General features: G+C 36.9%; 1 protein-coding gene across 3 annotated transcripts in view; it reads right to left on the reverse strand.

The window, feature by feature from the left end:
* Positions 1 to 2559: 2559 nt before the first annotated feature.
* Positions 2560 to 25808, reverse strand: part of ATF2 (activating transcription factor 2) — a gene marked incomplete at both ends in the record, with an annotated part of 39879 nt that continues 16630 nt past the window's right edge. For all 3 annotated transcript variants that reach the window (XM_082001422.1, XM_082001420.1, XM_082001421.1), the window contains 4 exons: positions 2560 to 2786; positions 9373 to 9478; positions 15236 to 15442; positions 17416 to 17565. In XM_082001422.1, the coding sequence (XP_081857548.1) occupies positions 2560 to 2786; positions 9373 to 9478; positions 15236 to 15442; positions 17416 to 17565 (690 nt within the window). The remainder of the gene's footprint in view (positions 2787 to 9372; positions 9479 to 15235; positions 15443 to 17415; positions 17566 to 25808) is intronic.

Here is a 25808-nt window from a genome sequence, read left to right on the forward strand (position 1 = left end):
TAAGGAAACACATGTGTGCTTACTTACATAACATTATTTTGACATTATAGTAATGACTTCCAGAAAAATGCTGCTAATTGCAAGGATGAAGAAATAAGTCTGAAGACAGTGCTGCCTTTTAGAACAATTATAATTTCATTAAAATAGGAACATAACTTAAAGATAGATTTTATTCTCTTTGATGATTTACTCATGCAAACTGCACATAAAAGAAAACAGTACAGTTTGTGAAACATGTCAAATGTAAAAACCCAAAATGCCAAGTACAGAAGTAGTGTGACATACGTCCCAAAACGGAATCCATGGAAGTACGACTAATAACTTTTCTATTTGCCGAACACAGATTTTAATGGTTCTTTTTCCAGCCCCACTGTTAAATCCATTACCTGTTTACACATCTCCTATACACTTACGTAGACTTATTTTACAAGCGTGACAATTTTGTTATAAAAAAACTCCACTTATATAAATATGATTTAAAAGCCTTTGTGTTTAGGAGAGCAAATTATAGTATAATCAATGAGGGCTTATCTAGTCCACCAAAACTACAGTGAAAAGTGACTGTATAGCTTTCTTGCAGAATTCACATTTTGTGCCTTTGCAATTAATCTCCTTCTCACAAGAGGTCCATTGTACTTCACCATCCTGGAAACGTTCAATAACTGTTACAGCTTTTTACCTTGAAATTGGGAAAGTAAGACTTTTAAACACAGGAGGTTATCAACTCAACTTTCTTAGTTTTAAAATACAAAATATTTAGAATCCCTATTATTTTCATGCTTAAAGCCCTGCAATGATACACATATGACTTAGATACTTCTTTGTCCAGTTTTCATTATAGTATGGTTGTATATATACTGCAGAAATTATGATCTTCCCGTGGATCAATTACATTTTTAGATTTAAAACTGAATCCAATAGAAACTTGATGGCACTGACACTTAAAAAACACATAGTATAGTGTGGAGAAGGAAGAGCAAATGAACTACACAACCCATTATAAATGCATTAAATCTTTGTTATATACATAATGGAATCCTGCTTTACTGCCAGTTGCTACTATGCATCTGTTTTTGCTATTATACAAAGTTTTCCGACCTGAAAGCACACATCTACTTTTTTAAAACAACTTAATCTATTGTAAAATATTGTACTGTATTTTGAACATTAGTACAGAATCAAAATAGATAATGGCACATTTAAAAAACTCAATATCCTACAGATGATTGGATAATGAGAAAAAGTGTACCTACAATCATCTCATCAGAAACAAACTACATCATGGAATGTTAGTTATCCAAGTTCGCACAGTAAATAACATTTTAAAACTGCAATCACCTATCAGCCAGCATCACATTGAAGGCATCTTTAAACATTCAAGCAAAAGACTGCTGGCATTAACTACTGAACCATTCTCACGCACACACCACACACACCACATTATAATTACATTGTTTCCAAGATACGGTAGATACTGATTATTTCCCCTCCCCCCCCCCCCAAGAAAGGTATCAAAATTTTTGCTACTAAAAGATGACAGTGCTTACACAATAATTAAGTACAAGTTAGCTTGCAAATACAAGACAATGACAAAAAAAAAGTGTCTTGAGTTGTCTGAAGAAAGATTTTAGGCTTTTCTGGCATCCAAAACCATGAGTAAACTCCTTAGTCTGTGACTCAAAAATCCACAAAATATCAACCTACTTTGGAATACTAAGTATTCCGTATTTGATAACCCTGTATTTTACAATATGCTTACTGGTTTCAGCCTAGCAACAAAAGGGTAGTTATAGATATCTATTCTGACTGGAGAAATAAAGCTCTCCTCCCCTCAGAATGAAAGTGTTGCGGGGGGAAAACACCTGACATGAATTTAAAATTAAAAAAAAAAAAATCTATTCAGTAATGATTCTCATCTAGGATAGGTATGTGCATAAGAGTACTGTATCTCATATACTGTACTGGCCCTATTAAACAAATTAAAAAACCCAACAGTTAAAAAGCCAACCAAAATGCTATACGTGAAACAACCCAAGTGTTTTTCTCCCAATGTTCTTCCTCTCGTAATGTGCAAAACAACAAAAAGGCAAAAAGACTAAAAGCAAATGTACTGTTACTGTCTTTCTCTTGCCTAGTGCTTTATGACCTTGCTAACATTACAAAGTCAATAGGGACTATGCAGAACTTTGGTATAAAAATGTCACATATTACTATCACAGTCTTGGGGATGACCTCTAGTAATTCCCCCCAATGTTTGTTGAAATAATACCAAATTAAAAATGAAATAAACCACATTGTACTGTACACACACTTTACACATTAAGCACAAAAAATAACTAGTAAAACTAATACTTAAAAAAAAAGTCTTTTGCAAAGAGACTAGAACTGGTGTTGTGTCTCATCTTCACCTGCCAATCATTAAAGCCAAATTTAAGTTAGATTTTTAAAAATGAATAATTTTAAGCTACAATTTCTCCTAGGTGGAGACTGGTCTTTTGTTGATTTCCCTTTAAAGTCACAAATGTATCTCTAAGAAACTGATGCAATGCAAGTTTTTAATCAACTTCCTGAAGGCTGCGACTGGGAGGGAGGTGCCATGACGATCTGGGAAAGCACCGGCTCTGTGCTCTGGTCCGCCATCTGGGTGAGAACGGAGGTGGCCACCGCTTCTGCCTTGGAAGTTGAGCTCACGCCGTTGGAAGTGCTGACAGAACTGTGCTGAATAGCCTCTGTGTGTGGACTGCTTGGCACCGATATGTCTTCCGAACTGTCATCTTTGTCTGCAGCTGAAGAAGAAAAATTAATTCATTTTTTTCCCCCCACGGAATGCACATACACCATCACGTCCCAGGTAACAGCAATCACCCCCTAAATAATTAAAATCCATGGTGTAACGCAGCACACATTGCAAAACGATCTTCCTTTCATTTTTTTAAAAGAAAATACTACTTTGTAAGCAAAAAATATGGACTGCAGTATGGAATATTCAGGAAACAAGAACATTTTCACATCTTCAATGGCATGGTTAAAATTGTCTGATTTCCTGCCTAGTAAATCAGCTGGTGGGTACCATGCCTAATTCTGGTGATGAATGCTCATGTCAATAAGCAGTATTTATAGATTGAAAATGCTACCAGATCTCCTAGTGCTATATGAATTGGCTTTAGATTTTTAACATGCTATATGCTGAGTTTGCTTAGTAATCAAATGAGAATAATTCTATGTTCAGTAATTAAAACTTGTGGTCATGAACATGGTATCTGAGAAAATGTTATTTACACCACTATACTAATTGCACAGTACTTCCACAAGTTTTCAACCCACATTCTTTTAACAGAGTGAAGTTCAGTAACTTCTTTAGTATACAAAGGCCTCTCAATAAGATTTAAAATTGTTAAAACTGATTTTAAAAATATCTTCGAGAATACTTCAGGTATTCACCACAAAACTGAAGTGAATTAGCCACACAGTTCTATCATTTTTTCTCATGACGGGGTAAACAGATTAAAATATAATTCTCATTGTGCAAAACTAGAATTTACAAAATTAGCATGATTTAAAACGTCCTTCTTGCAGACATCCTAGTCACGCTAACATCATCCTTTTTTGCCCATGTTGCAAAAGTTAGCCAAAGCATTATGCAAACACTGTCAAGCAAAAAGCTGTTAAAGAAAAAAAAAAAGAAAATAAGCCTCAAAATTGAAAGTACGAACACCAAATTTAATTATAACTTTTTTCTACCACTCTGTGCTACTCAGTGTTTTCAAGTATTTTTCACAAAAGTGGAAGTGGAATACTGGAAGTCCCTTTTAAAACACTGCTGACTATTGTGTAATGTAACAATATAAAAAGATACACACAGACATAGCCAGAAGCAGTATGCACTATTGCTTGTGACACAGCAATGGAACAAAGCTTGATCTTCTCAAGGCTTGCTTTTGCCAATCCCTTTCAGATTTGCTCAAGATTCACCTACAAATTCAAAAGTTACCCAGGGGAGAAGGAATGGGAAGGGATGACATGAACCCTAAAAAACACTGTGGTATCATAGCCTCATTTCCATAGAAAACCAGGCTAATAGCAGCAACTAAGAACGCTAAGAATGAACAAACAATGAGGAAAGGAAGCTTATGATGCACTGAGGTTTATATGACATACTAGCTATGGGTACGAAAACTCAGTAAATTAGCAAGTCAAGTCCCCGACAAAGATCTTTGCAGCAACCCCATGCATACTAAGAACACGCTCCTCTTCAAAGCCTGAAACCAACAGTTCTATTCTTGACCGCTTCTGGAAAAGAACAGTAAGGTCACCAACAACATAACAATTTCTCCTACACTTCTACTACAAGAGCATGGACATAATCTTATCCACGAGGTCAACTATTTTACAGATACTGCATTTTTTCAAAAACAGATCTTTCAAGCGTTAAAGGAGATAGAGACAGGTGATATTAAGCTAGGTATGCTGACAATTACCACATGTCCTAAGGTTATGTGGCAACTGTATACAGCAAGAGGAAGAAAATTGAAGTACTTCCAAAGGATGTTTGTGATCCTTAGCAGGATTTGCCCATTCAGGAACAGAAAGAACAGGAACGAGTGCCAATTCAGTTAACAGCATTCAACAGGATTTCATCTTTGCTACACCTCTACCAAGACCAACAAGATCCCATGTGAAAACAAGTGAGAAGGAACACAAGCAAACTTCATTAAAAACAAACTCTAGTGCCACTTCCTGAAAAATACTGAATTACTGAGTAGCCTGTTCTTCCCCTTAGATGGAACGAAATGGTAGCATGTGGGATGACATGTATCAAATGCAGTCTCCCCACCGTAACACCACCTACTCCTCTTCAGAGCTGTTGTTCTCCTATGAATCTCAGTCTTCCTATTATGCTTCTTTTGCTCATATCTCATTTCCTTGTTGACTAAATCCTCCTTATCCTCAAGAAGAAGGCTTAATTTTAAATGCTACAAGCCAGAGACAGAGAGGAAGTAGGATGTTATCTTTCAGCCAGAGAGGGAAGCTCTTATCCCTCAACATACATGTTGTTAACTTAACTCAAAAGAAATGGCTGTAATAATACCACAGTGGTAAGGAACATGAGAAAGACTTGATTTTCTGATTTGGGTTTTCTTGATTTTTCTTCTCAGGAAGACCGGATATGCAATGGAAGAAACCGTTATGAGAATATGTATGATCACCAATGTACAACAGAAGTTTTCATATCGTTGAGCATATGAACAAACATACTGTGCTGAAGAGACGAAAGCAGGCAATTCAGGTATTTTCAGATGCTAGGGGGAGGGGGACACATACAGCAGACAGGCGATTATATAGGATACAGACCTAACGCTAGATTAAGGTAATAAATTTGACTGGAAGTGTAAATCCTTGCAAGAACTACAAAGTAGTATTTAGAAATGAGGTGCCACCCTAAAGAATAGCTATTTCAATTTCCTCAAAACCCTTTCTAATGTAGCCCTAACTTAACAGGAATACCGGCCAAAAACTGAATATAGAACTCCATTTGAAGAATTAAAACCAAACAAGAAAATCTACTCAATGAATATAGAAGATACTTAAAGTCATCTTACTACAAAGGTGACTTGTTTTCTTGCGCCTTAAGACTGGGTATAAAGAACAAAGGACTTTTGGAAGAACACAGCAAAGTCCTATTTAAATTCTGACACTTTTTTTTTCTTTTTTTCGTAGCTGACCAGAGAATTGCCAGGCACAGGACTGTAGTTTCAAGAGTGCAGCTGACACATACCAAAATCATAACGTAGCTAACATTGTAAAAAAAAAGCAGAGGCATTTTAACTCTTTAAAGGCTCCCCCAGCTTTGTCTCAAACCAAGGAAAATGCATGGTCCAAATTAGAAAATAATCTATAGAAGTAATGTGTGCTGTACATTAGAAGGCTGAGAATTTACAGGCCTACATCACGTGAACTTTCCTGAAGGCTACATAGTTCCTAGGCAGGCTGCGTCATCAAGCCATTTTGGTGATAGAACACAACGTAGGCTAGACTGAGCTACGGAAAAGATTTTCAAAAATACTAAACAAAGCACAGGGAAGAATCTTGAGGATGTACTAAAAAGTACCTTTTTAGTCATCAAACATTGCTGTTATTTTCTTCTTAGCATTGCTTACCAATAGCTTTCAGTAAGGTAAGCAAACAAGGAGGCATTTCCGTCTTCGGAAGAAAAAACCCGACCAAAACCAAAACAGGAGTGAGTATGCAAGCACTGACATAAGATCCAGAACTCCTTTCAGTCCCCTGATCATCACTAGAAAGGAAGCCTCATGGTAATTCTTATCAGGCCATCCATGGACTAGAGAGGGAGCCAAGCCTAGAAATGCTCATTTCCAGTGAGTTGGTCTTTGTGACTATCCTTTGTGGTCACTCACGAGCATTCACCTGTCCAGAACAGGCTGTAGGAACACAGTGAATTATTCGAGGTCTGAAACTGGTTAGCCACCTTCTACCATTTCTTTAAAACCAACTAGAGAAAGAACACACACAAAAACCATTTAACACCGTCTATAGTACAGTCTCTATTTATCTTCCTTTATATTCCTTTTTCTACAAATGTTCTTGAATATTATGATGTCCTTTTGAAAAAAATGAAAATACCTAAAACACCCTTTTCAATGATTTTTTTTTCCAAACTTGAATTTTCACAATGCATTTCCTTCTCGTAAGTTTCCACCTTTTTCCTGCTCCAAGTACAGAAAAAGCCTGAGAAAACATAGGAGTATTGTGGAAGACTTTTAGAAGTAATCTGGTATAGAAGAACTAAAATGAAAAATAAATGAACAGCATTTAGATTTCTCCTACACACTGCACATTCCCCCCCGCAACATTTAAAGCAGCATTCACAACCAGGAGCATACTTCTTAAAAAAAAAAGTTTAAAATAAAGAGAAGTTTAATAAAAAGAAGTTTAAAATAAAAAGAAGAGAAATGAAAGAAGTTTGAACTGGCTGAAAACTCAAACATTGCAATAGAAATTCATCCATACTGCCTCAAAGCACAATAACCATTTTGCTGGTTTCTCTGTCCTGATGACACCCTCTTTTGAAGCAGGCACGAGAGTTTTTAAATAAGGAAAATATGACCCCAAAAGCAATCTTAGAAGAAGAAAGAGGTATGTGCATTGTTGTGTTTTTCACTTGGCCCGAGACAAAAATGTACCTGAGAAATCCAAAAGATCTTAAAGATATGTAAGTAGGTGCCAGAAATACCCTGAAAAGCAACACAGTATTTGTGGCTATTTAAGCGCATCATACATGAAACCCCATTAAATTGCGGGCTTAGCTGTTAAAGCCTGCGCGGTATAAACCGGCGCTGCCCCGGCAGTGCGCAATATGCAGCGCCGCAAGAACTCTCTAATCTAGTGTCTTCAATTTCTTCCACAGAGACAGACTGTTAAACCACTCAATACATTTTTGAAGCAATTCAACTTAGATTACTTGATGAACATAATATGTTTATTTAAAAATACTTTCTATGAACACCACTTTCATGAACGCATTAACTGAAAACATTTTGTCCTCTCATAAATTGTCCTGTGGGTATGGAACTTAGCCAGCATGCTTTCCTACCAATACTCACACACAGATACTTTGACAAAATCCTTTCAGAGGGATGGCACTACAACTATCATTCATGTTGAACTTTGACTTTCAAGAGACTTTTCAAGAAACTAGGTGAGCTATGCTTCCAATCTCCTTGCTTACTATTATTTTTTTTCCTAAAATGTAGGCTTTTCCCACTGATTAGTATTTTAGTTCTTATTCATTTTGCATTCTTTAATAAATTAGGAACATTAATAGTCTTTTTCTGAGGGCAAAAAATAAGCATTACTAAACAGGCCATTCGTTAATTTTTCAGTGAAGAATTAGCATGTAATTAATTTGCCAGTTTAAGACTTATATTTAAATATTTTTCATGCCAATTCAGGAACACGCAGCCTCAAAACATCAAAATTCAAGAAACCTACAGTTTTTTCTTGAAAAACCTTGCATGCATAATGTTATCCCCTAGTAGCTTCCGTATGAAATTATGTTGTTCTGTCAGATGGGAGCCATAATGGCCTCATCCCTGCAGCAATCATTGTTAATATAAATCCCAAACATATTTCTATACTGTTCCAATTTACTCCAAGATGCTATTTTCCATCTTATCAAAACGACTGGAGATCAAAGGACCAAGATTTATAAGCTCAAAACTGACAAAATCAGTATTCTAAATATATATGGCAATGGAGAGTTGCTAAATCTCCTGAATCTTTTAAATTAAAAAATATTGCCCATTCTGATGAAATTGCTTACAATGACTACAAGTAAAGATGGTGGCCATTAAGTTTTATCGCAAGCACCTGAGGATCTGTTTGCACGCAATACAAAACGTTCCTTTATTCTCCTGAATTACTGACACTGGCAAATTAAAATGAAGTGGCTACATATGGCAGAAACAATCTTCACATTTACAAATACCCTGAAATATCACTAAATCATAAAAATGAAAGCTCTGGGTTATATATTATGAATGTTGCCTAATGCATTCCCAGCTCAGTTATTTGTAACAAATTTGTGTACAATGGACAAAATTGGCCATTTATTCTACAGTAGCAGCAGCTGGTTGTGGCACTGTGTATCATATCCAAAAATGAAGTTACCAGTCAGGAAAGCATAATTAACCTTTAAAATGCTGGAAGGATAAAAATCAAATGAGCACCTTTAAGTAAAATTATGTATTAGAAGAGAAAGAGCTACTGAAACTCTCAGAACTGCTTTTTAAAATACCCTGTTTATAGAAATGTAGTTGCTTAATGTGGAAATCAAAACAACCTAGAAGACATTGTACAGTAGGAGCCATGAACCTGCATCTGATTATTTTAACGGCTTGACTGATCCTGGATGTTATGGTAAATGAAGACAGCTGTTATATTACCTCTACTGAAATCTCATTATGGTGAAGGAAAAAACAACCCACAAGGACCTTTCACTATACTAGGCTAAGATAAAGTATAAAAAATGGTTTATCATGTGCTCTTAATACTTTAATTATATTTTCCAAAGCAGGTGTAGTAACCAATAGTCCTTAAATGCTAATTATCATATGCATTTATTAAACCAACATAAAACCTTCAATGTTATGCAACACTTCAACAGAAAGGACTTAAAAACATATTTCTAAATATCACATATTCATTCCCGTCTTCCAATAACCTTCGAGATTTAAAAAAAAATCTTTAATGTAATATTAGAACTGCATTTCTCAATTTTAATGTTCATTCTGTTCACTTTGGCAGTGCTTCATTGATGCAGCCTAAGGCTATAGGTAATGGAACATTACTCACCATGATAGCCAGATTTCTTCTGCATGGCGGTTACAGGGCAATCTTTATGAGCCAGAAGAAGCTGTTTCAGCTGTGCCACTTCATTTCTCAGCAGGGTGACTTCATTCTAAAGGAGAAGAAAGTTATGTACTTTACCAGGCTCAAACTACACACATTTTGAAGGTAACTATTAAGTTTTATAGGATTTTCAGTTGTTCATTTAGGGGTAGATAAAATACAAGAAGTTTCCATTTGGTATATATTGTAAAAATGTTTACATTTATTTTACCTTAATATTAGCTGAAACTTGGGTAACTTTATTTTATGATTTTCTTAAACTAGGAAATGCTTTTTTTGAAAACACAACATATGTTTTTCAGTTTGCAGATGCAGTCTACATATAGTCTGATTCACATGATCCAGCTACTGTAGGACTCTTCTGCAAGGTTTTGTGATGAATTCTAATCAGAGTGAACATACATTTATCTGCCCACATTTTAACAGATGTCACAGCCAACATTAAAAAACGTAAAAAAAAAAATCTGCCAATGCAGAATGATTTTTGCTGACTATATTTGTACTTGGACCTTTAAAAAGAAAATCTCATGCACTGGAAAATAATTTTGTAAATGTTTGTTGATTTCCATATTTATTTTCTCTTTGGCAACCATAAGTAAACGTGTTATATGAACGAATCATTGATAATAATGACAAAATCCTGAAATGTCAGCTTATGTCAATAAAGTGGAGTGTAATGTAGGAGACAGCACCTGCAGAATCTAGTGACTGGGTTCATTTCCAGGCTGTGTGTTTCCACTATTGGGTGACCTTAAGCAAGGTCATTTTACTTCTTTGTGCTTCAATTTCCTCATTTGTAAAATAGAGGACAGTGATACTTACCTTCCCTGTAAAGCAGTTTGGTATCTATAGATGAGAAGCACTACGTAACTGCATATATGTGACAATCCAAATTAAGAATGGTATGGCATTCTGATAGACACATTTTCACATTAAATAGTAGAAAAATGTTCATGTATCATCTACAGAACCAAGTTATCTGTAATGCTTTGTGATCCCCATGTCTTGTCACAATACGTGCTCTTCATGGGTTATTTTATTTTAAATATAAAACCTTTCCATTGATACTTGAAGTTACTTAAACTATAAGAGCCTTTGCACATTAGCATAATATACCACACACATGACATAATTGTTTGGTAAATGCATATATTTATGCATTTGGGAGCAAGTTAAAGAAAAAAGCAAAACACAGGAAAATTGGATTGCAACTAAAATTATTTGGAAAAAAAAACACCACGAGAAAGTCAACCTATTTACTTGCAAGCTAGAAATAAGGCAATGCAGTCAGAGAAGAGATGAATTACAACTAAAGGATTCCAAAGTAAGGAAAGCAACTTTTAGGAACAGAACACAATTTATTAGGTTTAATTACACTAAGTAACACAGCTTATAGTTATTGTAGCTAAAATACCAGAGTTTTAAAAGAAAAGCTCCTCTATGTCCTCTCTCTCCATTTAGAAGACAGAAGAAATTCAAGCCTTTACAGTAGCAAAATCCTCTTAAACTATGAAGGACTACTTTTCTATTCAGTCATTTTATTGTGTCTAAGTATCCCTTTTAGAAACTTCATATTTAAAACAAAAGCAAGAGCTGAAAGACAGACAAAAATCTGACTTCATGGACATTTCTAATGAAAGGGAAATGTGACTGCAAACAAAAAAAGGTCACGATGTAAAAAAACCAACCAAAACCCCCATAAAATCTCTACCAGCTGGCATTACATGTCCTGAAATCTTGGCTGTTAAGAAAGCACACTACTTCTTCCTCTGGCTCTTGGTCTCCTCTTCGTTCACCATGTTATTTACCGAGGAGCCACAAATCTGGATGCCAAGCAGGCAGCTGCACAGGATTGGCATAGCTGGCGGGGGAGTGCTCATGCAGTTGAGACACTTCTTGCTAATCTACAGAAGTAGCAATGTCCAAGAACATAAAACATTACTTCTGTTAGTTTAAAGGAATGTTGACAAAACAAGTAATCAAATTGGGATAAGGTTTTCACAAATCTTCTTACCTTCATCTCCCACATTTTAAGGAAGAATTTTATAAACAAACAGCACAGGTAAGTATGAAGTTGCTGCTTACCAGTGTAAGTAAAACTAATGTTTACGAAAAATTTTTGAAAAGGTGGTTTATAAATTTTCAGTTGTATTACAAATACAAAGAATTTTGCTAACAGAAATAGAAAATGCAAACATTATCTTACATTAATGCAGATCTGAAAAAAAGCACACTCCTATACTAAAAAAAAAAAAGGCAAAAAAGAGTTCAGGTATTCTCATTGAATGCATAAACACTGTGTGCCAACAATACTATGTGCAATGCACAAATCATTCCTGAAAATAGAGTATGTCTGCTATTGGTACGTGGCATGTCACAGAATGGCAATCTATGATTGTCATTTACATATGACCAATAAGAACCACTTCTAAGTGGTAATAAAGGGGGATGTTAGAACCACCTCCTACACATATTGTAGTTTCTTACCGTATATGTGACAATAGCAAGTCTTCCCATCTCATTCAAAACATGTTAACACGTAGCGGTCATTTAACATGTGGTTAACATGTTGAAAACAGGCTAGCAAGAAACACATGGAATAAACACTTCAACAGTTGGCATGAAGAAAGATTATTTCAAGTTTTCACACTGGAAAGGTCCTCCTCATAAATGACAAAGTCAAGTGTAGGCATCAACATTTCTTTAAATGTACCTCACATGCTATCTAGAAGAATTTATGTTCCCACATTTCAAAATGTGCCAACATTAGAAAGCAGGTTTCTGGAGAAAGCGTATCTATTTTTACCTGCACTTCATTTTTCAAAAGATACTTTCCCTTCTGTATTCTTACAAAGATATACCACGCAGCGTACAATATGTTCTTCTGCATCTGCCCAATTTCTCCCTGGATCCAAAACACGTATGTAATAGTGGGACCAGACGCCACCTTACTCAGCAAAGTGTGGGACAATATTTGTGAGGTATATTTACCAAAACTGTCATCAGAGACAGGTAGATGTGACTTATGGGGATAGGGGATTGTCTGTGGCAGAGTTAAACACCGCTCTTCCTGCTTCTGGTTGGAACAAGATACCCCTGTATGGGAAAGGACCATCATCACTTACAGGCATTTCTTTCATAATTCAGCCTTCCTAAAGCAGCTTTGGCAGCATTAGTACAAGCGACCACTTGAGTGCTGATCCTTTAAAACCTACAATGACCTTGTGAGGAAGGCAGACCATTCTTCTACTAATACGTTGCCCTCTAAGATTATTAAAGCAACAGAGACCATATAATGAACTTTGGCACCTGATCCTGCAATACGACTGAGTTGCCACTGGGGACCCACTGTTTATATTTTCTTAAAACATGTTATATAGCATGCCATACCCTGCAGTATTGTGCAAGGCACAGAGGCAACACAACTTGGTACATAAAATTTAAGATCAATAAACAAGTCAGCACATTAGTAGAAAACGCGGTCCACAAAAAGCAAACAGTAAAATAAACTTTAAAAGGTTGGAAGCATGAAAAAACCCCTTACACAACAGGGCCTGTAGTAAAGACAGCCAACCTAACCTAAGTATGTTACTGGTGTGATGTAATGGATGGAAATCTTCCCGTAAGCAAAAATTTGAAAAATAATGCTGAAAAAGGAAATTACATTCAAACATTTAAAAGAAGTAGGCAGAAGTTAATCTACAGAAAGGTGAAAACTACGCAATGAAATATATACCAGGTAAACCTCTTCAAAATCTGTATATACTGTTAGAGAGCCACCAGTCTTAAAAACCTTGACATTAGAAACTTTGACATAGGTATTACAAGAAAGATACTAACTGCATTGAAAGAAGTCAGAATTGTTAGGTTGAAGCAATGCAATGTAGTCATTTTGGTATTAACCTACTTTTGGAAATGTGACATCTCCATAAATTCAGCTGAGCAGGTCATTTGGATATTAAACAAAATATTAACTACTAAACCCTAACACTCAGTCTATAAAACTGTTCTAAGGCAAAACTCCAAAGTTATTAAATTTACTATTAAAGTAAGTAATCATGGGTCATTACTGCCCACTATGCTGATCAGCTGTGTTAGCCTGTCAAGTGAAGAATTATTATGGAAATATAGGACTGATTAATGTTTTCACATAAAGTGCAGTTTAATTATTTCTCTGACATTCAATTTTCTTTACAAGTCATTCTGTTCTTCACAGTTAACAGTTTTGCTTTTGGCAGACTGTAAGAAAATTCTTTTTCTCGAATTTGCTATTACTAAGAGTTAACTCTTAGAAATCTGGACATATTTTAGTTACAGTACTTACACCGTTTTCGGTTATAGAAATTGGTATGTGTAAGTTAAAGGCAGTTCACATAATACCAAAAGTTATTTTCACTAGGGAAACTGAAATATAGCCAATCTTTTTTGTTCTTTTGTTTTTCTTCCTATACATCTGCCTTCATTTGTTTCTTAGAGTATTTAAGCCACGGTGCTACATACCATTTTGTAATTAATGGATTTACAGTGACAACTGTGACTGCATTAAAAGAACATGTCTACAGATCATGAACAGGTATGAGAAGACTATATTTGCAAAGAATTTAACTAATGCTGGTGCACAGTGTCATGATTATTGGAACACAGTAAACAATTTCACATTGGTATGAATTTCTTACATTTTTACAGCCTGGGATGCTGAAAATTTTTAAAGACATGAAGCTGAAGACAACTGATACAATTACATGATAAGAAGTAATCTCAACACATCCCACTTTCAGTTGGTCAAGCTGGGACTTTATCTGTATCAAACAGCATGAAAAAGGAGTTTTAATAGGAAGGAAACGTCTGTCAATCTGACTCAGTGAACAGCTCAGATGAAAGAACAAGAAGTGAAACTTAAAAATATCAAAACACTTTCCATTGCATTTTCTAAATGAATTGTTCATTTCAGAAATTACATCATCTTTCCTTTCTGCAATTCTCAAAATAAAGTGTTCAGACTTTTATTTGGAAGCAATACTTTGTGTCAATTCTCACATGCTGCTGGAAAACATTAAGAAAGTATGCCTTAACATTTAATAGCAGTTTACACAAAAGGGTCATGGATTGTTCTACAGGGGTAAAAGTGTGTCCACACGACAACTTTCCAACAACTGACGACCTCAGATGAGGTGGAAAAATGACTGGCACCATATACACTAGACTACCCTCTTACAGTATACTTCCCTCACTATAGGATTTATGCACACTGGAAGGGCAGTGTGGTGAAATTTGCACTGCCACTGCCTGTGCTGTACCTGTTCTGTGGACAAAAGAAGCCTTCAGTTTCCAGTGATGTCAATCTGGCACCTTGCACGAGCACTACATTCACTTTAAAGGAAAAAAAGTGAAGTTAAAAAGAACCAAAGGAAATCAAAGCAAATCTTATTTAAATAACTCAGGCTATGATACAAATTATTATGAGCAAGATGGTTTTAAGGTAAGGCTATTACTTTGCTAATAAGCCTTTACTCCAACACATCCTGTCATCCTTGTTTAGTATCACAGTCTGAAAGTTATTTAAAATGGAACAAAGGACAAAAGGGCATGATCCCAAAGGTTACACATCTTAAAATCTGAGCATTCTCTTATATACTTATTTTACTGCTATATGCAATTAGTGCTGAATTTTCAATTCTGACCAGAGCCACCAGTTACAAAACCATTGATATTTCAGATTTCATGCAAAGTTTAAGTTCCATTGATCCAGGATCACTGTCTAAGAATTGAAAAACTAATACATTTTTACTTGAAATAAAAAGTATACCTGTAACTGGCCATTTAGCGAGCTCAGGTCCTCGGCTTTTTTCTCCAATGACTGCACCCAGACTTTCCGTTTCTGTCGGCATCTGGAAGCAGCAGCCCGGTTTCGCTCCAGGAACTTTCTTCTTTTCTCATCAGGGTCTTCATTGGCAGCTCTTCTTCGCCGACCACCTGTATTTGGTGTTTGTGGCGTAGGCTGAGCCGGTGATGCCTGAAAACAGTAAAAAGTATTGAAGTTAACAGTATAATACTATTCACGACTTAAGCTACAGCACTAGTATAAGTACACGTCGTACCTTGAGAAGAGCGTTCACAACATTTCTAAATACATTCAGGTTAAACACATTTCTTTTGTGGAAAGCTATGTCACTTAAATCTACAGCTACGTTTTAAGATCTTTTACTGTATCTACACTCCTTACCACGTTACGTTAACATGTAAATTTTAACCATGGCTTTAGCTTTGGTTTAAAATTGCACTAAAAGAAGCCACTCACTTCAAAATGTTATATTTATATGACAGTCGCATTTGGCAACTGAATAAAGCCTGGAAGCAATACTTCTTTAGATGGACTCTCACACATTCTTTTACCAATTCTGATGACACAAGTATTTACAAAGGTGAACTTTAAAAAACTCTTTCACCCAAAATAGCTTTTAAAAGTTACATTTAGCAGGAAATAAATTTTCTACTTTTGACCTTCCCACAAACCTAGTCACAACTCAAACACGACACAACTGTTTACGCCCACTATCTAGAAGCTGTTTGCCAAATGCTGTCAATGCTGACAGTCACCGATCCCTGGATGTCCACACCCCAATTTCCTACTTGTTGTGTGTTCCCCACCGCTGCATACCAACTGCCCTTATATGCACCCACATACTATGACAGGATCAAAATATTTCAGTATTTTAAATTATACATTATACTCCTTTCATAGCTGCATACCGACCCTAGAAAAGATCTAATGAATTATGGTAACAATATAACAGATCTTAAAATCCTTTCAAGTGATAGGATAGACAGAATGTAACTGTCTCCATGACACATTCACTGCACATTCAGTCTAGCACAGTAAGAAAGTTTTAAGTTAAAAACCGCAAACATGTATCAGTTGGCACATTGATTTGGCATAAATTCTGGATAGCTACTAATATAAAAACCTTGGGAACTCAAGTCAGCCTTCTAGTTGCAGTTTTAGTTTTTAAAAAAATCCTAATTATATCCTAATTATAAAATAACCACAAAATAACCAAACAACAAGCGCTTTTCATCTGCCTTAAGAAAGGGATCATCTCACAGTGGGTAACTTTTTTCCTCTTTTTGCTCCAAACATATTTGTTTTGATACATTATTTGATTTCACTGCCCAGTGTAAGAACCTGAGCGCTTTCGCTGCAGATGCAGGCCCCTTCTGGTTCTGGGCCAAGTCTGTAGCTTCTATAAAATTGGTATTATGCGACAAATTCTGAAAATACTTAGATTTTTTTAAAAGCATTTTGAAAACACATTCCAACAAGTTTTATTGAAGTAGAACAGCAGCACTCCTCCAGGATTCACCCACAGAAGTATCTTTTTCCTCCAGCAGAAGTCCCACTTCCAGTTTGACTCAAAGTCTTGCCCTTTATTCCCCTGTCTAGCATCCCAAAGGGACAGCCCCCATTCCTAAGCTCACAGCCCCCCTTTCCGGTACCCGGGATGACATGGTACTTAATCACACAACTGAGACTCCTCTTGTGGCAGCTCTGCAGAGAACCTCACGGAAATTACCATAAGCATGATACCTGATGCAGTTAAAATTCTTCAGTGTTTATGATATAAAATATTAAACTCAGAATATAAATTAAAAAAGAGCTTTTTTTCCCCCCCAAAAATGTATTAACCAGATGTACAATCTTCAGTTACCACAGAATTTCCTGCTAAGACACTCCAGTGATCAGGAGGACTTAGTTCTAAATTTGAGCTGACAGATAATACCTATTTTGAAATTATCATCTTGGATAATACATTTTAGAAGCATTTAAGAGCGTGTAAGAACTATAAACGTTTTCCTGCTACAGAACTACTGACTCCAAGAAGAATGTGTAGCTCATGTTAACCTCTACTTCATAAATTAAGAGTAAAGTTGGTTTTTTTGCAGAACAGTGACGGGGGCGGGAAGTACACGTCCACTCTGTTGTCATACCGGTGTTTCAGTTGTTGAAGTTGCAGGTTGTTGTAGCGACTGTGGTCGTGGTTCCTCTGACTGAGTCCTAACCAACCCACTTGGATGTCCCTTGGCAGTATCTCCATTTGTTACCTGAGGGTGCTGCTGGGTCAAGGCCGCTTTCAATCTCTGCAAGCAGGAAAAACAGAAGGGAAAAAAAAAAAAGGAAGTATTCTAGCATGCTAACTTAATGAGTTATTAATGATTTATATTAGTAGTTACTTCAATGTTGGAAACAGGAGCTCCAACTCTAAAATAGCTGTTTCTTTTTATAGGCTTTCAACAGTGATCTAGACATATACCTACTAATAGGTGACAATTTCTTGCAAGCATGACAATAGCAACAAGGCTTTACAGAGGATCTCAGAAAGAGAAGGATGGTAAGCTGTACGGAGAAGTAAACGGAAAGCCTCCTTCGTGATGAAGTGTGCCCACAGAGAGATGACTGGAAGGCCATGAACAAACAGTTGCTGAGGCTGGTATTACACAAGGCACAGATCAGAAAGAAAAACACACATGAAGGAAAATAGGTAAAAAAAGGAACACAAACTTCTTTCAATTTTAAAAATTCTTGCGTTCTCTATCCATTTTTAAATAGTTTGTTATAACTCCGCTTTTTCATGGTCTTTACAAATACTCACCTCTAAAATCCTTCCTATGAGCAACTATTACATAAAAGCTAAGGTCTTTGCTGAAACATCTCAGTAATGCACAAAACAGTAACAAGCTTCAGGTTGTACATAAAGAGTAGCTTTTATTTATATAGAAATATGCAACTGTTACAGCATGCTTTTTTACATTAAAAAATTGCCAAAATGTTTGAAGTTTTTCCTTCATTGCATACAGCCACTATGAAGAACAGTAACTTCAAATTTCAGCAGTATATAATATTCAAGAGTTACTGACAACTTGATGGAGTATTTTATTGACTACCTTTTGAAAATTATTTCACTCAACTTTTGGTGGAATCTATTAAGACTATAACAGATAATATACTCTATTTTCAAGAAATTCTTAATCTTACGTGATAAAAGGTCATACCAAATTTCAGCAGATACAACTATTTGTAATTCCAGATTCTTTCTTAAAATTACACTCATATTGTGTGATTTATCACAAAACTTTCTGTGTTACTGAAGAATATACCTTACTAGACAAATGGTATTAAAGAGTGGTTTTCTAATGCGCACTGGATTTTTAAAGAATCTAAAAAATTTTTAAGAAAAAATTAATGACTTAATAGATGACAGTTTATGAAAACTCTGGTAACTTGTATCATCATATTTTGGAATATGAACAAAGTATTGCCAAAGTACTAATATTGATAGAATGTCTGAAAAATGCTGGTGCTAGGCTGCATTTGGCCAGCTCAAAATATGCAGAAGACTTTGCACCTATTTATGTGATATTTATGTAGATATTCTCTATAAACTGTAGTATCCAATGTCTCTTAATATTCTCAAGTCAGTGGAATATAGGGACAGCTATCCTACCTTGCATTATGATAGGCTTTTCTAGATCCTATTTTACAATTAGAACAACAGATTGCAGACTACCTCTGTCAGAACTGCAAAAAATCTTCAGGTCTGCAATACGGCAAGTCACAGCAGCTATCAAATCCATACAGCTGGCTGCTGCATCTAACCACCGCTGGTAGCCATCTCATTTGAGGACTATAAAGAGAACCAAGAAACTCCCAACATTCCTCTGCTGGCTTGCTCTTACGGAATGTTTAGCCAGTGACTCCTGTAGTACGTCTCTTCCATACTGACTGCTCTAGATTGAAGGTAACAGCACGTTACCCCGAACAGGGGCTGGTAAAGTGTCCGCAAAAATTCTGTGTTAACAAAGGTCTGTTCCCCACCTCATTTCTGTATCAATTTTGCAAGTTTCCCGGAATGAAGAAGATGCTTTCAGAAAAGGACACAAGACAAATTTACAGTAATTTCGCCAGTGCTCAGCTCTTAACAACAAGAATTTAGGATAGCTGCAGGCATTAGGGCAGGATGACACAAATTTTTAAGATAACATGCCTATAATTCTTAGTGTATGTACAGGCCTCTGAAAATTTGAAGCCCTTCAATAGGTAACTCTTTCTTTACAGCATTAAAACAAACTCAAGAATCAACTGGTACCTTCCAAATTCATCTTGGAAAAACAAACTAACACAAGAATTTCAATCCTTGTCTCCAGCTAAACAAGCACAGAAAGACCTAAGTGTTTTCTAATTGTCTAACTAAAATTACTAACCCCAAACTCTATGATCTAATTACAACAATTAAAAGGTGGTAAGATGGATTTCCACACACACAGCCTCTTTAAATTCTAACTAATCCTGGTCATTAAATGGTAAAATTCTCTAAGCTACCACCAGGACTACCAGGGAGACACATCACTTCCAAATAACTTTTTAAAAAATATTGTTTGAAGAAAGTAGCAGGTATTTAATGTTAATATGACAATTTTATCCAATATCCTTTCCGTAAGTTATTAAACACCTGATTTTTCACAAGGTATTTTAATTTATTATCTGAATTACCTTATAAGTAATTCTTATATCATAACTTGTTGTTTAGCAGGATGCAACAAACTTTCAGGAGTCAAAATCAAGACAGTAGTGACAGGACAAATTAGTTGTAACAGATTAGTTATAATGTGTCTATTTTAACTTCTGCTGAGGTTTTTTAAAAGTTTTTTTTAATTTCAAGACATCATACTAGGAGGTCTTTAAAAGTTACTGTCTCAAAAATTACTCAGCCAAGACATAGTAACTTACCATAAGTATACTCCTCTTCCACTGTCATGAGAAGGAAAAACGATTAGATTTCATCCAACTCCAGTGTCTGAATACCTAAGTCCAGTGATAACAAGCTAACTTCTGATTTTCATGGCAACAGAGTATAAACATGTATATAGTTAGTATGCGTACAGTCAGAGTGCCTGATCTACTCTGCTTGTGACTGCATGAGCAAATCTTGTTGTAAGCATCCTCCACAAAAACATCCCAAAACAGTAGAGTCACTAGACTCTGTCTAAAGTCTGCTTTGTACTGTTTGCTTAAAGTCAGTTACTTAAAGGAAAACTTTCACTGGCATATCCATTTCCTTAGTGAAAGAGAGCCCAAGTTCAGAAGATTTGGGAGATGAAACAAAACTAATTATGATTTGTGTTTTTTTTTTTAATGTGCACATAAGGCAAGTAACTGTTATTACTGTCTAGCTCCATTCTTTCTACTTCTGCATTTCTGTGTTAAAGAAATATTTGCAAAGTTAAGCTAAAAAGAAAGGAAGTTCACGCTATCAAATGTGTACATTTTACTTTCATTTGAAAACGGCAGTAGAAAGTGAAGGAAATAGCACAACCCTACCTACATTATAAAAGACCTACCATGAGGCACAATGGATGGGCAAACAGGCAAAGTAGGACTTAACTTTCCTATTGTAATGCTAACATGTAAACATTATCATTTTGCAAATTCATAAGTAAATAAACTCCTTTTGAAAATTACCTTGTTAGCTGTAATGTACTATGGAAAGAGAAATAGAAAATAATTGGTTTTAGTTTCATATTACAGAGTACAGAAGTTGAAATTCAAATAGTTATGGTTAAAATTATCCAGATGCAGAAATATCGTAAAAATATGAGGACTATCTACAGATTTTCACAAGAAGATATCCAGCTCATGTATTTAAAAGGTTTCATATTTTAGAAGGTAATGCTGGAGTAAAATACTATATGAATGCGGCACTCCCTGTGAGTAGCGAGATAGTTACCCCAAATACGATGAGAAACTCCATTTTAAAAATCAAGCATACTGAAACTAATATTAGAATAGATGTATATAAGCATTATTATCTGGGGAAAGCTCATGACAACCAAGGTTTGTTTGGTAGTATTTGGTTATTAGTGGCAAACTAAAAGTACTTTCAAATAGCTTTTAAAGTCTTTATTAGCAAGGCTTTGTTGTTCATGTATATCCTTGAAAACAAATCCTCACCGCATCTGTCAAAATTTGGTAGGACTAGATCATTCCATCAAGAGCGCACAGAAACAAGAAAATATTCTCCTGAAACAATTTGTGAAAAACTCAGATCCATATTTCATATCTGCCACAAAAGCTCATCAGAGTAATAACCCTCCTTCTCCTGGGTGTTATCCTACCATCTGCTGCTCTATTACTTATCTTTATTTTGCAACTAATTAACAGCATAATCTTCTAAATTCAGCAAGTTAATTATCATTATTGTGGTCTTTGCAGCATCATCAGTCCTTATGAAGCCTTGTCTCTCCACCCCCAGAGAACATATGAAAATGAAGTAGGTTGTGAGAGGGTCTGTTTCTTTAGAGTAGGCTCATTAGGTGTTTGCTGATTAACTCGGCATGCAGAGAGACAGGTCAGAAGAATTCTGCTGAACACAAGGTCCCATGCCGGGCTCCAGCACGTTAATGTCGGTTTCTGAACGTTTGCCAAGCTGCCCTCTGTCACTTCTCTGTAGAGGCCTCCTGCAGAAAGCCTACTGGTTGCCCACTCTGTGCAAGGTATTTCTCAGATTTTGACAAAAGGTTTCATATGGGTAGGAGGAGAGGAGAGGGAAACATTCGGTGTTAAAAATTGCTTTAAGTTCTTTGGAAACCTCTGCAATCCATGCAGAAGGGTCTGAACTTTAAGTTTGCATCCACAAGCTATACACTCAAACAAAAAAAGGCTGTTTTATAACTAGGAGTAGCTCATGGCTCACGATTCATATAAGAAAGTGTACAATTACAAACCTTCTCACAATGAGATCAGAAGCTATTCTGCAATATTTAGAATCGTGCATCCTTATCTTAGCAACAAAGTATTTTTGTTTTAGTTTTTTTTTTTTTAAACACAGCAATCGCATCTACTTCTAAGCCTCTCTAAAATACCACAAAACTGACTTACGCATTTGATTCTACTTAAGTATGTGGAAGTTAGTTTCTTTAGCATAATAACAAATACAGAGTCACGTCAGAAAAACCGACAATTTATACTGTTAAGTGTGCCACAGAAATCACTCATTTTCACTCCTATTGAATGTCACTCAGTACAAGATACAAGGATATTTTCAAAAGACAGCTTGTGTCTGAATAAAATCTCTAGTTGTATTTCCCTTCAGTTCTACAAGCAATAGGAGAAAAAGGATCCAAGAATCTTCAAAACTATAGTAACAGTGCCTTTCGCAGGTGTGAATGCAGCAGCTATGTTTACAATAACTTCAATATTGGACAATAAAATTAAAACGCAATCTAATTTCACAGAATCACAGAATCACTAGGTTGGAAAGGACCTTCAAGATCATCAAGTCCAACCATTAATCCAGCACCACCATGTCCCCTAAACCATGTCCTGAAGTGCCACATCCACATGTTTTTTGAACACTTCCAGAGATGGCAACTCCACCACCTCCCTGGGCAGCCTGTTCCAATGCCTGATCACTCACTCAGTGCAGAAATTTTTCCCAATATCCAATCTAAACCTCCCCTGGCGCAACTTGAGGCCATTTCCTCTCGTCCTATCACTAGTTACTTGGGAGAAGAGACCAACACCCTCGTCGCCACAACCCCCTTTCAGGTAGTTGCAGAGCGCGATAAGGCCTTCCCTCAGCCTCCTCTTCTCCAGACTAAACAACCCCAGTTCCCTCAGCTGCTCCTCATAAGACTTGTGCTCCAGACCCCTCACCAGCTTTGTTGCCCTTCTCTGGACACGCTCCAGCACCTCAACATCCTTCTTGCAGTGAGGGGCCCAAAACTGAACACAGTATTCAAGGTGCGGCCTCACCAGTGCCGAGTACAGGAGCACAATCACTTCCCTACTCCTGCTGGCCACGCTATTCCTGATACAGGCCAGGACGCTGTTGGCCTTCTTGGCCACCTGGGCACACTGCCGGCTCATGTTCAGCCAGCTGTCAACCAGCACCCCCAGGTCCCTTTCCACCGAGCTGCTCTCCAGCCACTCCTCCCTAAGCCTGTAGTGTTGCATAGGGTTGTTGTGGCCGAAGTGCAGGACCCAGCACTTGGCCTTATTAAACCTCATACAGTTGGCCTCTGCCCATCGATCCAGCCTGTCCAGATCCCTCTGCAGAGCCCTCCTACCCTCTAGCAGATCAACACTCCCACCCAACTTGGTGTCATCTGCAAACTTACTGAGGGAGCACTCGATCCCCTCATCCAGACCATCAATAAAGATATTGAGTAAGACCGGCCCCAGAACCGAGCCCTGGGGAACACCGCTTGTGACCGGCCGCCAGCCAGATGTAACGCCATTCACCACAATTCTCTGGGCTCGGCCATCAAGCCAGTTCCTCACCCAACGAAGAGTAAATCTGTCTAAGCCACAAGCCGCCAGTTTCTCCAGGAGAATGCTGTGGGAGACGCTGTCAAAGGCTTTACTAAAGTCCAGGCAGACATCCACAGCCTTTCCCTCATCCACTAGGCGGGTCACCTGGTCATAGAAGGAGATCAGGTTGGTCAAGCAGGACCTGCCCTTCATGAACCCATGCTGGCTGGGCCTGATCCCTTGGTTGTCCTGCACATGCCCTGTGAGCACTCTCAAGATGAACCGCTCCATGATCTTCCCCGGTACAGAGGTCAGGCTGACAGGCCTGTAGTTCCCAGGATCCTCCTTCCGGCCTTTCTTGTAGACGGGCGTCACATTGGCAAGCCTCCAGTCTTCTGGGACCTCCCCTGTTAACCAGGACTGCTGATAAATGATGGAGAGTGGCTTGGCAAGCTCCTCCTCGGGTGGATCCCATCAGGCCCCATAGACTTGTGGGTGCCCAGGTGGTTTAGCATGTCCTTGACTGCTTCCTCCTGGATTATGAGGAGTACATTGTGCTCTCCATCCCCATCTTCCAGCTCAGGGGGCTGAATACCCTGTGGATACCTGGACTGGCTATTAAAGACTGAGGCAAAGAAGGCATTAAGTACCTCAGCCTTGTCCTCGTCCTTGGAGACAATGTTCCCTGCCATATCCAGTAGGGGATGGAGATTCTCCTTGCCTCTCTTTTTGTTGTTAATATATTTGTAAAAACATTTTTTATTATCCTTTACGACTGTGTCCAGACTGAGGCCACATGTCATTATCCCACAGCACTAAAACATACAGTGCTATATGTGTTTCAGTGCTGAAGCAGCAACGTAAGATTGTGCTTAACACACTGTTCCACTAAATTTCAGCTGTTTCAGTTGAGACCCTCTTGCAGTAATGTCACCAGTCATAAGGATCTGGCTCATTGCATAGCCAATTTTTAACTTTTTGTCTCTCGTGGCTTTTTTTTTTTTGTTTATGACTTCCCCCCCCAGTGCCGTCATTGTTCCTTGCAGTTGGTATACATTTTTCTATCTGCTTTTTCACACAGTGAACCTGTGTTTTCAGGTTCATGTGCAACTGTCTCTCTATGGAATTCATGCGATCATTTAGTATCAGGTAACTTTAATGCTAACCAGAGAAAAGAGCATTTCAGCAAAGAACGAACAGAGTTCTAGAAGTGACATCTCAGTAACTCGCTTCATATGAATAATCAAAACTGCCACACTGAAAGAGTTTGACACTTCAGTCTGAAAACTTTATGAAATACAGAAATAAATACACATTTCTGATTATCGTGCATTAAGCTTGGACACTCTAATCTAAAAACACTTTCAAATGTCATAAGAAAGCCCATTTACAAACTGAAAAAGTCTCCAAAAGCTGTCCATAGCAGGGAAAAAAAAAAAAATACCCAGCAAGTATATTAGTTCCCTTAAAGGTTTTTAAGAATTCTAGGATAGCTGAAGAAAAAATTTTAATTGGGCATAGGATGCCTTCCTATAACACGTTACCAAAGATGTCTTTTGCCAGTTATTTTAAGCTCTAGCAATCAAAATGTCAGTTTGTTTACTGAAGCTCCTTCACGATTTAATATTAAGAAATATATGATGCTCTATGTACAATGTGGTATATGTAACTCATAAGGAAACAATAGGTATTCATCAAAATACAAGAAGGGTGTGTTGTTTTCACATTAATAGAAATAAAGAAATTATATTCCCTAAATCCATATTTAAATAATTAAACTCCATAGCATTAGGAAATAATGGCACTACAATCTCTAATCTGATTTTTATCAAATTAGCTCTCACCTTCACTGAAAAAAAAAAAAGGAAATCTACACAACAGTAGCCTTTTGTAAACAGGTAAAAGAAATGAATGATTGAGATGAGGAATGAAATCAGAGCACAAAGTGCTTTTCTTATTACAAAACTCTAAAATGTATTAGTTCCTTGAAATGTCATGCAAGAAACGATCTGCAGAAATAGCCTCTGTAAAGAAAGGCACAAAGCACAAAGGGAAGTTTCTGGTTCCTGCCTTG

The sequence above is a fragment of the Phaethon aethereus genome (genome assembly GCF_964289735.1).
Source record: "Phaethon aethereus genome assembly, chromosome: 6".
Classification (NCBI taxonomy): Eukaryota; Metazoa; Chordata; class Aves; order Phaethontiformes; family Phaethontidae; genus Phaethon; species Phaethon aethereus.